This window comes from Passer domesticus, unplaced genomic scaffold, assembly GCF_036417665.1.
Source record: "Passer domesticus isolate bPasDom1 unplaced genomic scaffold, bPasDom1.hap1 HAP1_SCAFFOLD_180, whole genome shotgun sequence".
NCBI classification, from domain to species: Eukaryota; Metazoa; Chordata; class Aves; order Passeriformes; family Passeridae; genus Passer; species Passer domesticus.
In genome coordinates, this window is record NW_026989962.1 from 67,569 (window position 1) to 81,838 (window position 14,270).

Consider the following 14,270-nt stretch of genomic DNA (forward strand, 5'->3'; position numbering starts at 1 on the left):
TTGGGATTTTTGGGGGCAAAAATTTGGATTTTTTGGGGGGGAATTTGGGGATTTTGGAGGGTGGGGGATGGGAGGCTCCCCACATCCCCGCGACCCCAAAATTTGGGATTTTAAGAAAAAAAAAAAAAAAAAAGGGCGGGACCGGCCCCTCCCCCACCCCCCAACCCAAATTTGGGGCTCCTCAGGGGGTGGGGGAGGGTGACCCGTCCCAAATTCCCCAAATCTGGGTCCGGGGGGTCCTCGGGGACCCGGCCGAGATTGTTTTTGGGAAGCGAAATTCCCAAATTTAGCTCGGGATCCCTTTGGGAGCCCCTCCCCCCTTCCCCTCCTCCCAAGCGACGCGGCCCCTTTAAGGGAAACCACGCCCACACCGCTTCATTTGAATAACCACGCCCATTGCCGCAGGGCGAGGCCACGCCCGCTCCGTAGAAATCAATGGGGATTTAAGCCACGCCCCCTCCGTAGAAATCAATGAGGGCTAAGCCACGCCCCCTCCATCCACAGCAACGCTGCCTAAACCACGCCCCCTAAAGCCACGCCCCCTCAATGTAAAGCTACTGGCTTAAGCCACGCCCCCTCGCAGCCCGCCTCTCGCTTGCCGCAATGCCGAGGCCACGCCCCCGCCCCTCTAGGCCACGCCCACGGCGCTAAGCCACGCCCCTCTCCGGCTGCCGCGGGGCCCGGCCGAGTGTCCGAGTGTCCGTGGGTCTGTCCGTGGGGCTGTCCGTGTGTCCGTGGGGCTGTCCGAGCGTCCGTGGGGCTGTCCGTGTGTCCGTGGGGCTGTCTGTGTGTCCGAGTGTCCGTGGGTCCGGCCAGGTGTCCGTGGGGCTGTCCCAGTGTCCGTGTGTCCGTGGGTCCGGCCGGGCTCCTGACCGAGTGACCGAGTGTCCGTGGGTCCGGCCGGGTGTCCGTGGGTCCGGCCGGAGGAGCAGCCGCGTGTCCGAGCAGCGTCCGAGCGGCCGCAGAGTTCAGGTCAGTCCGTGGGTGTGTCTGTCTGTCTGTCCGTGTGTCCGAGTGTCCGTGGGTCTGTGGGTGTGTCTGTCTGTCCGTGGTGCTGTCGCTGTGTCCACCCCAGTGTCCACTCCTGTGTCCATCTGCGGGTCAGTCCCTGTGTCCATCCCCGTGTCCATCCCCATGTCCGTGTGTCCATCCCCGTGTCCACCCCAGTGTCCACTCCTGTGTCCATCTGTGGGTCAGTCCCCGTGTCCATCCCTGTGTCCATCCCCATGTCCGTGTGTCCATCCCCGTGTCCACCCCAGTGTCCACTCCAGTGTCCATCTGTGGGTCTGTCCGTTTGTCCACCCCTGTGTACACTCTCATGTCTGTGGGTCAGTCCCTGTGTCCACTCCAGTGTCCACTCCAGTGTCCATCTGTGGGTCTGGTCCTGTGTCCGTGGGTCTGTCCGTGTGTCCATTCCAGTGTCCACTCCTGTGTCCACCCCTGTGTCCGGCCGTGGGTCTGTCCATCCCTCCTAAGGGTTTGTCTCCATGTCCACTCCGGTGTCCACTCCAGTGTCCATCCATGGGTCTGTCCCTGTGTCCATCCCCGTGTCCACTCCAGTGTCCATCTATGGGTCTGTCTGTGTGTCCATCCCCATGTCCGTCCCAGTGTCCACTCCTGTGTCCATCCCAGTGTCCACCCCAGTGTCCACTCCTGTGTCCATCTGTGGGTCAGTCCCTGTGTCCATCCCCATGTCCACCCCAGTGTCCACTCCTGTGTCCAGCCATGGGTCAGTCCCTGTGTCCACTCCTGTGTCCACCCCAGTGTCCATCTGTGGGTCTGGTCCTGTGTCCGTGGGGTCTGTCCCTGTGTCCATCCCAGTGTCCACTCCTGTGTCCACCCCCGTGTCTGTGGGTCTGTCCTGCTGTCCATCCCAGTATCCACTCCCATGTCCACTCCCGTGTCCATCCCTGTGTCCATCCCCATGTCCGTGTGTCCATCCCCGTGTCCACCCCAGTGTCCACTCCAGTGTCCATCTCCGTGTCCGTGTGTCCATCCCCATGTCCATCCCTGTGTCCACCCCAGTGTCCATCTATGGGTCTGTCTGTTTGTCCATTCCAGTGTCCACTCCAGTGTCCACTCCTGTGTCCGTGGGTCTGTCATTTGTCCACCCCTGTGTCCACTCCTATGTCCATCTGTGGGTCTGGTCCTGTGTCCGTGGGTCTGTCCGTGTGTCCATCCCCATGTCCATCCCAGTGTCCATCTGTGGGTCTGTCCCTTTGTCCACCCCTTTGTCCACTCCTGTGTCCACTCTCATGTCTGTGGGTCAGTCCCTGTGTCCATCCCTGTGTCCACTCCAGTGTCCATCTGTGGGTCTGTCCCGTGTGTCCATCCCTGTGTCCACCCCAGTGTCTGTGGGTCAGTCCCTGTGTCCACTCCAGTGTCCATCCCTGTATCCCTGTGTCCATCCTTGTGTCCATGGGTCTGTCCTGGTGTCCACTCCTGTGTCCACTCCTGTGTCCATCTCCTTGTCCGTGGGTCCATCCCTGTGTCCACTCCAGTGTCCATCTTTGGGTCAGTCCCTGTGTCCACCCCAGTGTCCGTGGGTCCATCCCTGTGTCCACTCCTGTGTCCACTCCAGTGTCCACTCCAGTGTCCGTGGGTCTGTCCGTGTGTCCATCCCAGTGTCCACCCCTGTGTCCATCCAGTGTCCATCCCCGTGTCCACTCCTGTGTCCACTCCTGGGTCTGTCCCTGTGTCCACTGCCCTGTCTGTGAGTCTGTCCCTGTGTCCATCCCCGTGTCCACCCCAGTGTCCACTCCTGTGTCCGTGGGTCTGTCCCTGTGTCCACTCCAGTGTCCGGCCATGGGTCTGTCCGTGTGTCCACTCCTGTGTCTGTCCCTGTGTCCACTGCCCTGTCCGTGTGTCCATCCCTGTGTCCGTCCCTGTGTCCACTCCAGTGTCCATCTGTGGGTCGGTCCCTGTGTCCATCCCTGTGTCTGTCCGTGTGTCCACTCCTGTGTCCAGTCCTGGGTCTGTCCCTGTGTCCATCCCCGTGTCCACTCCAGTGTCCCACCTCATTGTCCACTCCAGTGTCCGGCCATGGCTCTGTCCATGGTTCTGTCCGTGTGTCCGTCCAGGTGTCCGTGTCTGTCCGTGTGTCCGTCCAGGTGTCCAGGTGTCCGTGTCTCTGTCCGTGTGTCCGTCCGTGTGTCCGTGGCTCCGTCCACGGCTCTGTCCTTGTGTCCGTCCAGGAGTCCATGGTTCTGTCCGTGTGTCCGTCCAGGTGTCCCATGGGTCTGTGGCTCCGTCACGGCTCTGTCCTTGTGTCCGTCCAGGTGTCCAGGAGTCCATGGCTCCAGCCAGGTCCAGATGTCCAGCTGTCCGTGGTTCCGTCCCGGTGTCCGTGGGTCCATCCAGCTGTCCGTGGGTCCGTCCAGGTGTCCATGGCTGTGTCCGTGGGTCCATCCAGGTGTCTGTGAGTCCATTCTCATGTTCTCGTGTCCATCCTCATGTCCGTGTGTCCATCCAGGTGTCCGTGTGTCCATCCAGGTGTCCATCTGTCCAGGTGTCCATCTGTCCAGCAGGGTCCGCAGTAGCGCAGGTGAGACCGGAGCGGTCAGTGGCCGGAGGGGCAGTGTCCGTCCAGTGTCCATCTGTCCATCGAGGTGTCCATCCTCATGTCTGTGTGTCCATCCAGGTGTCCGTCTGTCCAGGTGTCCATCTGTCCAGCAGGGTCTGCAGTGGCGCAGGTGAGACCAGAGTGGTCAGTGGCCGGAGTGGCCAGAGGGGCAGTGTCCGTCCAGGTGTCCATTGTCCGTCCAGGTGTCCGTGTGTCCATCCTCATGTCCGTCTGTCCAGGTATCCATCTGTTCAGCAGGGTGTGCAATAGCGCAGGTGAAATTGGAGCAGCCAGTGGCCGGAGTGGCCGGAGGGGCAATGTCCATCCGTGTGTCCATCTGTCCATCCTTGTGCCCATCCAGGTGTCCGTGTGTCCATCCGGGTGTCCCCCTCACCTCTCTCTCTCTCTCCCCCACAGGTGTCCGTGTGTCCATCTGCCCATGGCGCTGGCAGAGCCGGAGCGGTCAGTGCCGGAGGGGCAGTGTCCATCCTTGTGTCCATCCGTGTGTCCATCCGGGTGTCCGTCTGTCCATCCAGGTGTCCCCCTCACCTCTCTCTCTCTCTCTCTCCCCCACAGGTGTCCGTCCGTCCGTCCGTGTGCCCATGGCGCTGGCGGAGCTGGAGCGGTCAGTGGCCGGAGTGGCCGGAGTGGCCGGAGGGGCAGTGTCCATCCGTGTGCCCATCCGTGTGTCCATCCAGGTGTCCGTCTGTCCATCCAGGTGTCCCCCTCACCTCTCTGTCTCTGTCTCCCCCACAGGTGTCCATGTGTCCATCTGCCCATGGCGCTGGCGGAGCCGGAGCGGTCAGTGCCGGAGTGGCCGGAGTGGCATTGTCCATCCTTGTGTCCATCCAGATGTCCGTGTGTCCATCCAGGTGTCCGTCTGTCCATCCAGGTGTCCCCCTCACCTCTCTCTCTCTGTCCCCCACAGGTGTCCGTCTGTCCGTCGTGTGCCCATGGCGCTGGCGGAGCCGGAGCGGTCAGTGGCTGGAGGGGCAGTGTCCATCTGTGTGTCCATCCAGGTGTCCGTGTGTCCATCCAGGTGTCCGTGTGCCCATCCAGGTGTCTGTCTGTCCATCCAGGGTGTCCCCCTCACCTCTCTCTCTCTCTCCCACAGGTGTCTGTCTGTCCATCTGTCCATGGGCGCTGGCGGAGCCGGAGCGGTCAGTGGCCGGAGTGGCCGGAGTGGCATTGTCCATCCTTGTGTCCATCCGTGTGTCCATCCAGGTGTCCGTGTGTCCATCCGGGTGTCCCCCTCACCTCCCTCTCTCTCTCTCTCTCCCACAGGTGTCCGTCTGTCCATCTGCCCATGGCGCTGGCGGAGCCGGAGCGGTCAGTGGCCGGAGGGGCAGTGTCCATCCGTGTGTCCATACAGGTGTCCGTGTGTCCATCCAGGTGTCCCTCTCACCTCTCTCTCTGTCTCTCTGTCCCCACAGGTGTCCGTCCGTCCGTCCGTGTGCCCATGGCGCTGGCGGAGCCGGAGCGGTCAGTGGCCGGAGTGGCCGGAGGGGCAGTGTCCATCCGTGTGTCCATCCAGGTGTCCGTGTGTCCATCCAGGTGTCCGTGTGTCCATCCAGGTGTCCCTCTCACCTCTCTCTCTCTCTCTCCCCCACAGGTGTCCGTCTCTCCGTGTGCCCATGGCGCTGGCGGAGCCGGAGCGGTCAGTGGCCGGAGTGGCCGGAGTGGCCGGAGGGCGGCCGGCCGCTGTTCTGCCGCCGGGGGGGCGCTGCGGCACAAGGTGGTGCACGAGGTGAAGAGTCACCGCTTCACGGCGAGGTTCTTCAAGCAGCCCACCTTCTGCAGCCACTGCACCGACTTCATCTGGTCAGTCACGCACCTGTCACACACCTGTCACACACCTGTCACACCTGTGTCACACCTGGGGGGGATGGGACAGGTGAGTCACCGCTTCACGGCGAGGTTCTTCAAGCAGCCGACGTTCTGCAGCCACTGCACCGACTTCATCTGGTCAGTGACGCACCTGTCACACACCTGGGACACACCCGGGACACACCTGGGCAGGTGGGACACACCTGTCACACCTGAGTCCATCAAACACGGGGGGTTCTTCAAGCAGCCCACCTTCTGCAGCCACTGCACCAACTGCAGCTGGTCAGTCACACACCTGTCACACACCTGGGCAGGTGGGGACACACCTGTCACACCTGGGACACACCTGGGGACACACCTGGGGGGACACACCTGGGGGGGATGGGACAGGTGAGTCACCGCTTCACGGCGAGGTTCTTCAAGCAGCCCACCTTCTGCAGCCACTGCACCGACTTCATCTGGTCAGTCACACACCTGGGCAGGTGTCACACACCTGGGGGGTCACACACGTGGGCACTGACACACCTGGGGACACACCTGTGTCACACCTGGGGGGGATGGGACAGGTGAGTCACCGCTTCACGGCGAGGTTCTTCAAGCAGCCCACCTTCTGCAGCCACTGCACCGACTGCAGCTGGTCAGTCACACACCTGTCACACACCTGTCACACACCTGTCACACCTGTGTCACACCTGAGTCCATCAAACACGGGGGGTTCTTCAAGCAGCCCACCTTCTGCAGCCACTGCACCGACTTCATCTGGTCAGTCACACACCTGTCACACACCTGTCACACCTGGGACACACCTGGGCAGGTGGGACACACCTGAGTCCATCAAACACGGGGGGTTCTTCAAGCAGCCCACCTTCTGCAGCCACTGCACTGACTGCAGCTGGTCAGTCACGCACCTGGGCAGGTGTCACACACCTGGGACACACCTGTCACACACCTGGGACACACCTGGACAGGTGTGACACACCTGGGGGTCACACAGGTGACCCCAAGTGTGCCCAGGTGACCTCAGGTGACCCCAGGTGTGTCTCAGCTGTGCCCAGGTGTGTCCCAGGTGTGTCAGGGGTATCTCAGGTGTACCCAGGTGTGCCCAGGTGTGCCCAGGAGTGTCAGGGGTATCCCAAGTGTGCCCAGGTGTGCCCCAGGTGTCCTCATGTGTGTCTCAGGTGTGTCCCAGCTGTGCCCACATGTGTCTCAGGTGTCCCAAGGTGTGCCCAGGTGTATTTCAGGTGTGCCCAGGTGCCCCGCCAGGTGTGTTAGGGATATCCCAGGTGTGCCCAGGTGTATCCCAGGTGTGCTCAGGTGTGCCCAAATGAGTCTCAGGTGTGCCCAGGTGTATCTCAGGTGTATCCCAGGTGTATCATGTTTGCCCAGGTGTGCCCAGCTGCCCTCCCAAGTGTCCCCAGGTGTGCCCAGCCATGCCCAGGTGTATCCCAGCTGTGCCCAGGTGTGTCAGCAATATCCCAGGTGTGCCCAGGTGTGTCTCCAGGTGTGTCAGGGATATCTCAGGTGTGCCCAGGTGCACTCCCAAGTGTCCCCAAGTGTCCCTCAGCCATGCCCAGGTGTATCCAGGTGTGCCCAGGTGTATCTCAGGTGTGCCCACGTGTTATAGGAATATCCCAGGTGTGCCCAAGTGTCCCCCCAGGTGTGCCCAGGTGTGTCAGGGATATCTCAGGTGTACCCAGGTGCACTCCAGGTGTGCCCAGTGTGTTTATCTATCTCAGGTGTGCCCAGGTGTCCCCAGGTGTATCTCAGGTGTGCCCAGGTGTGCCAGATGTGCCCAGGTGTATCTCAGGTGTGCCCAGGTGTGTCAGGTCTATCCCAGGTGTGCCCAGGTGTATCTCAGGTGTGCCCAGGTGTGCCCAGGTGTATCTCAGGTGTATCCCAGGTGTGCCCAGGTGTGCCCCGGCGCTGACCCCTCCCTTTTCTCTCTCTCTCTCTCTCCAGGGGCATCGGCAAACAGGGCCTGCAGTGCATGGGTGAGACCCCAATACCCAAAATTACCCCAAAATCCACCCCAAAATTACCCCAACATTCTTCCAAAATCCCAAAATCCCCCAAATTACCCCAAAAATCCAAAATCTCCCACAAAAATCCCCAAATCCCCCCAAAATTTCCCCCCAAAATTCCTGAAAATTTCCCCTAAAATCCCCCCGAATCCCCCCAAAATTCCCAAAATCCCCCCAAAATTCCCCCTCAAATCCCCCAAAATTCCCCAAATCCCCACAAAATTATCCCAAAATCTCCCCCCAAAATCTCCCAAAATCACCAAAAAATCACCAAAAAATCCCCCAAATCCCCCCAAAATATCCCCCCAAAATCACCCAAAAAATCCCCAAAATTCCAAAATCCCCCCAAAATTACCCAAAATCTCCCCCCCAAATCCCCAAAATTACCCCAAATCCTCACTGAGGACCCCAAAATCCCCTCAAAATTCCCTCAAATTCCCCCCAAATTCCCCAAAATTTTCCCCAAACTCCCCCCAAAATCCCAAAATTTTCCTAAGGTTTCCCCCAACTCCCCCTAAGACCCCAAATTTCCCCAAAATTTTCCCCCAAATCCCCAAAATTTCCCCAAATCCTCCCTGAGACCCCAAAATTTCCCCAAATTCCCCCCAAAATCCCAAAAATTTCCACAAAATTCCCCCAAATTTCCCTAAAATTCCCCCAATTTTCCCCAAATTTCCCCCAATTCTTCCAAAATCCCCCAAAATTTCCCCCCAATCCTCCTGAGACCCCAAAAATTTCCCAAATCCTCCCCAAAATTCCTGAAATCCCCCAAATTTTCCCAAAATCCCCCATATTTTCCTCCAAAATCCCCAAATTTTCCACAAAATTCCCCCAAAACTCCCCCCAAATTCCTAAAATTTCCCAAAATTTCCCCCAAATCCACCCAAAATTCCCCAAAATCCTCCCCAAGACCCCAAAAATTCCCAAAATTCCCCACGAATCCCTAAAAAATTCTCCCAAGAACCCAAAAATTCCCCAAAATCCCCAAAATTTTGACAAAATTCCCCCAAAAAATTCTCCCAAGACCCAAAAAATTCCCCAATTTCCCCCCAAAATCCCCAAAATTTCCAGAAAATTCCCCCAAATCCTCCCCAAGACCCCAAAAATCCCAAAATTCCCAAATTTGGGGCTTTGGGGCCCTGGGATTTGGGGTGGGCGTGGCCTGGGCGGTGATTGACAGGCGGCGCTGCGTTGCCATGGCAACCACGGCATTGCCCGGCAACCACGGCGGGGAAATTGAGGAATTTGGGGGAATTTTGGGGGGGATTTGGGATTTTGGGAATTCGGGGGGGATTTTGGGGGGTCCTGGAATAAATTTTTTGGGGAATTTTGGGAAAATTTGGGGAGAATATTGGGAATTTTGGGGATTTTTGGGAGAATTTTGGGGGGAAATTTGAGAATTTTGGGGGGAATTTGGGATTTTGGGAATTTGGGGGGGGATTTTGGGGGGTCCTGGATGGGATTTGGGGGGAATTGTTGGGGAATTTTGGGAAAATTTGGGGAGAATATTGGGAATTTTGGGGATTTTGGGGGGAAATTTGGGAATTTTGTGGGGTCCTGGATGGGATTTTGGGAGAAAATTTAAGGATTTTGGGGTTTTTGGGGGGGGGGGAATTGGAGAAATTTTGGGTGGAATTTTGGGAGTTTTTGAGGGAAATTTGGGGGGAATTTTTGGGTGAAAATTTGGGAATTTTGAGGGGAATTTTTAGGATTTTAGGGGGATTTTTGGGTGGAATTTTGAGGGAGTTTTGGGGGGAATTTTGGAAACTTTTTGAGGAAAATTTGGGGGAATTTTGGGAATTTTATGGTATTTTTTTGGAAATTTTAAGGGAACTTTGAGGGAATTTTTTGGAATTTTGGGGGGAATTTTGGTGGATTTTTGGGAACTTTGGGGAGAATTTTTTGGAATTTTAGGGGGAATTTTGGTTGGATTTTTGGGTGGAATTTTGGGGAATTTTAGGATGAATTTGGGGTGGAATTTTGGGGCGAAATTTGGGAACTTTGGGGGGAATTTTTAGGAATTTTGGGTGGAATTTTTGGGGAATTTTTGGATGAATTTTGGGGGAATTTTGGGTGGAATTTTTAGGAATTTTTGGGTGGAATTGTTTTGGAATTTTGGGTGAAATTTGGGGGAATTTTGGGTGGAATTTTGGGTGGAATTTTTGGGGAATTTTAGGATGAATTCTGGGTGAGTTTTGGGTGGAATTTTAGGGGAAATTTTGGGGGAATTTTGGGTGGAATTTTGGGAATTTTGGGCGGTTCCTGACCCTTTTTTTGGCAGTTTGCAGTTTCGTGGTTCACAAACGCTGCCACGAATTCGTCACCTTCGAATGCCCCGGGGCCGGGAAGGGACCCCAGACTGACGTGAGTCCCAAAATCCTGAAAAATTCCCCCAAAATCCTGAAAAATTCCCCCCAAAATCCTGAAAATTCCCCCCCAAAATCCCCCCAAATTTCCTCAAAAATCCCCCATAAAATCCCCCCAAAATCCCCCTTAAAAATCCCCAAAATTCCCCCCAAATTTTCTCAAAAATCACCCAAAATTCCCCTTTAAAAATCCCCAAAATTCTCACAAAATTCCTCCCAAAATCCCCTGAAATTCCCCTCAAAAAATCCCTGAAATTCCCACCAAATTCACCCAAAATTCTCCCAAAATTCCTGCAAAAATTGCCCCCAAATCCCCCAAAATTCCCAGAAAATTTCCCCAAATTTCCCTGAAAATGTCCTGAAAATTCCCTCCAAAATTTCTCCCAAAAATTCCTCAGAAATCCCCCAAAATTCCCTTTAAAAATACCCAAAAATGCCCCAAAATTCCCCTCAAAAAATCCCCAAAATTCCCGAAAATTTCCCAAAACTCCCCCAAAAATCCCTGAAAATTCCCCCCAAAATTTCCCCAAAAAAGTGACCATTTCACCCTTAAAATGTCAAAAATTCACCCAAAATCGCCATTTTTTTCCCCAAAATCCCCATTCTTTCCCAAAATGTCTGGAATTTCACCCAAAACTTCTGGAATTTCTCCCCAAAATTTTGGGAATTCTCCCCCAAACCCCCAAAAATCCCCAAATTTCACCCAAAAATGGGACCATTTTAACCCTTTAAACCCTGGGAGTTTCTCCTAAAATCCCATTTTTCACCCCCTAAAATCTCAAAAATTTTTCCCCAAAATTTCAGGATTTTTTTCCCAAAATTTGGGAATTCTCCCCAAAACCTTTGGAACCCCCAAAATTCGACCATTTTAACCCTTAAAACCCTGGAAAAATCTCCATTTTTCCCCTAAAATCTCAATTTTTTGACCTAAAATCTTCATTTCTTCACCCAAAATTTCAGGAATTTTCTCAAAATTTTGGTAATTTCACCCAAACTTCAGGAATTCTCCCCAAAACCCCAAAATTTGACCATTTTAACCCTTTAAACCCTGTGAATTCCACGTAAAATCCCCATTCTTTGACCTAAAATCCCCATTCTTTGACCTAAAATCCCCATTTTTTCCCCAAAAACCCCCGGATTTTTTCCCCAAAATGTGGGGAATTTTTCCCAAAATCTCGGGAATTCTCCCCAAACCCCAGGACCCGCGGAACAAGCACAAGTTCAAGGTGCACAGCTACAGCAGCCCCACCTTCTGCGACCACGGCGGCCCCAAAATCTCCATTTTTCCCCCCAAAATTCCCATTTTTTCCAAAAATTTCAGGAATTTCACCCAAAATTTCTGGAATCTTTCCCAAATTTTGGGAATTCTCCCCCAAAACTCCCGAATTTCCCCCAAATTTGCCCATTTTAACCCTTTAAACCCTGGGAATTTCACCTAAATTCCCCATTTTTGACCTAAAATTTCCATTTTTTTCCACCTAAAATCCCTTTTCCCCCCCCCAATTTTTGGGAACTTTCCCAAAACTTCGGGAATTTCACCCAAATTTCAGGAATTCTCCCCAGAACTTGACCATTTTAACCCTTAAAACCCTGGGAATTTCATGTAAAATCCCCATTTTTCTCCCTAAAATCCCCATTTTTTGACCTAAAATCTTCATTTTTTCGCCCAAAATCTTGGGAATTCTCCCCAAAAATCCCCAAATTTCCCCCAAAATGTGACCATTTTAACCCTTTAAACCCTGGGAAAATCTCAATTTTTCCCCCTAAAATCCCCATTTTTTGACCTAGAATCTTCTTTTTTTCACGCAAAATTTCGGGAATTTTCCCAAAATTTCGGGAATTTCACCCAAAATTTTGGGAATTCTCAGCAATAATCCTTGGCACCCCCAAACTTTGACTATTTTAACCCTTTAAACCCTGGAAAAAATCTCCATTATTCCCCTAAAATTCCCCATTTTTCCCCCTAAAATCCCCATTTTTTGACCTAAAATCTTCATTTTTTCGCCCAAAATTTCGGGAATTTCCCCAAAATTTTGGGAATTTCCCCCAAATTTCGGGCATTGTCCCCAGGACCCGCGGAACAAGCACAAGTTCAAGGTGCACAGCTACAGCAGCCCCACCTTCTGCGACCACTGCGGCTCGCTGCTCTACGGCCTCGTGCACCAGGGCATGAAGTGCTCCTGTGAGCCAGAACCCGGGAATTTGGGCAAATTTGGGCGAATTTGGGGGAATTTGGGGGGTTGGGGGGTTGGGGGAAAAATTGGGGGGGCTTGGGGAAAAAAATTGGGGGGGTTTGAGGGTTTTATTTTGAATTTTGGGGGATTTTTTGGGTTTTATTTTGATTTTTGGGGGATTTTTTCAGGGATTTGAGGCATTTTTGGGGAAAATTTGGGGGAAATTTGGGAGTTTTGGGGATTTTGGGGGGTTGGAGAAAAATTTTGGGGGTTTGGGATTTTATTTTGAATTTTGGGGATTTTATTTTGATTTTGGGGTTTATTTTAAATTTGGGGAATTTTTTTTTATTTTTGGGTTTTATTTGGAGTTTTGGGGAATTTTTTGAGATTTTTGGGAATTTATTTTGAATTTTGGGGGATTTATTTTGATTTATGGGGATTTTTTTTGGGATTTTTGGGATTTTATTTTGAATTTTGGGAGATTTGGAAGGGTTTTGTGAATTTTTAGGGGGAATTTTGGGAGGATTTGGGGAAAACTTGGCAATTTGGGGAAATTTGGGAAACTTTGGGAGGGGATTTTTGTTGTTTTTTTTATTTTATTTTGAATTTTGGGGATTTTTTGAATTTTTTGGGATTTTATTCTGAATTTTGGGCAATTTTAACTTTTTTTAAGGATTTTATTTTAAATTTGGGGATTTTTTTTTGGTTTTATTTTAAATTTAGGGGTTTTTTAGTTTTTAAGATTTTATTTTGATTTTGGGGAATTTTAAAATTTTTTTTGATTTATTTTGAATTTTGGGGATTTTTTTATTTTTGGGATTTTATTTTGAATTTTTGAGGATTATTTTAATATTTTTTTAATTTTATTTTAAATTTTGAGGGATTTTAAAGAAATTTAGGGTGGATTTGGGGCATTTTAAAGCCATTTTAAGGAATTTTCCCAAATTTTCAGCCTGAGAGATGAAAAATTCCAATTTTTTCATTTTTTTCACCATTTTGACCCCCAAAAACTCCCGAAAAATTCCCAAAAAATTCCCAAAAATTCCAATTTTCCCAAATTCCCATTTTTTCTGCAGGCTGTAAGACGAATATCCTCAAATTCCACTTTTGGGGAGATTTTTTTTGTGAAAAATCTGCGAAAAAATCCAAAAAAATTCCGATTTTTTTCATTTTTTCGCCGTTTTTTAACCCCAAAAACTCCCGGAATATTCCCAAAAATTCCCAAAAATTCCCAAAACTTCCCAATTTCCCATTTTTCTGCAGGCTGTGAGATGAACGTGCACAAGCGCTGTGTGCAGAGGGGAATTTTGGGAAAAATCTGCGAAAAATCAAAAAAAATCCAATTTTTTTCATTTTTTCACCGTTTTGACCCCAAAAACTCCCAAAAAATTCCCCCAAAATTCCCAAAACTTCCCAAAATTCCCATTTTTCTGCAGGCTGTGAGATGAACGTGCACAAGCGCTGTGTGCAGAGGGGGATTTTGGGGAAAAATCTGCAAAAAATCAAAAAAAAATCCGATTTTTTCCATTTTTTCGCCGTTTTGACCCCAAAAACTCCCGAAAAAATTCCCCAAAAATTCCCAAAAATCCCAAAAATCCCCATTTTTCTGCAGGCTGTGAGATGAACGTGCACAAACTCTGCATTTGGGGCGATTTTGGGGAAAAAACTGCAAAAAATAAAAAAAAATTCCAATTTTTTTCATTTTTTCACCGTTTTGACCCAAAAACTCCCGAAAAATTCCCCCAAAAATTCCCAAAAATTCCCAATTTTCCCAAAATTCCTATTTTTTTCCAAGGCTGTGAGATGAACGTGCACAAACTCTGCATTTGGGGGCGATTTTGGGGAAAAATCTGCGAAAAAATCCAAAAAAATTCCGATTTTTTCCATTTTTTCACTGTTTTGACCCCAAAAACTCCCGAAAAATTCCCAAAAAATTCCCAAAAATTCCAAAATTCCCATTTTTTCCAAGGCTGTGAGATGAACATCCTCAAATTCCACTTTTGGGGGAGATTTTTTTGTGAAAATCAGCGAAAAATCAAAAAAAATTCCGATTTTTTCCAATTTTTCACCGTTTTGACCCCAAAAACTCCCGAAAAATTCCCCCAAAATCCCCAAAATTCCCAAAATCCCCATTTTTCTGCAGGCTGTGAGATGAACGTGCACAAGCGCTGTGTGCAGAGCGTTCCCAGCCTGTGCGGGGGTCGATCACACCGAGAGGAGGGGGCGCCTCCAGATTCGCATCCAGGCGCTGCCCGGGGAGCAGCTCCACGTCACAGGTGCCGCAATTCCCAAAAAATTCCCAAAATAGTCCCAAAAAATC

At 51.4% G+C, this 14,270-nt stretch overlaps 1 protein-coding gene across 1 annotated transcript; it reads left to right on the forward strand.

Moving 5' to 3' along the window:
- Positions 1–4,340: 4,340 nt before the first annotated feature.
- Positions 4,341–14,226, forward strand: LOC135292027 (protein kinase C gamma type-like; the record flags this gene model as incomplete). The annotated part of the gene is given in 11 exon segments (XM_064406275.1): positions 4,341–4,363; positions 4,491–4,538; positions 4,847–4,920; positions 4,996–5,082; positions 5,175–5,278; positions 5,280–5,383; positions 7,349–7,380; positions 9,692–9,774; positions 11,847–11,958; positions 14,094–14,146; positions 14,148–14,226. Coding segments are annotated over 11 exon segments (799 nt in total), but the record flags the coding sequence as incomplete, so codon positions are not given.
- Between the last annotated feature and the right edge of the window lie 44 nt (positions 14,227–14,270).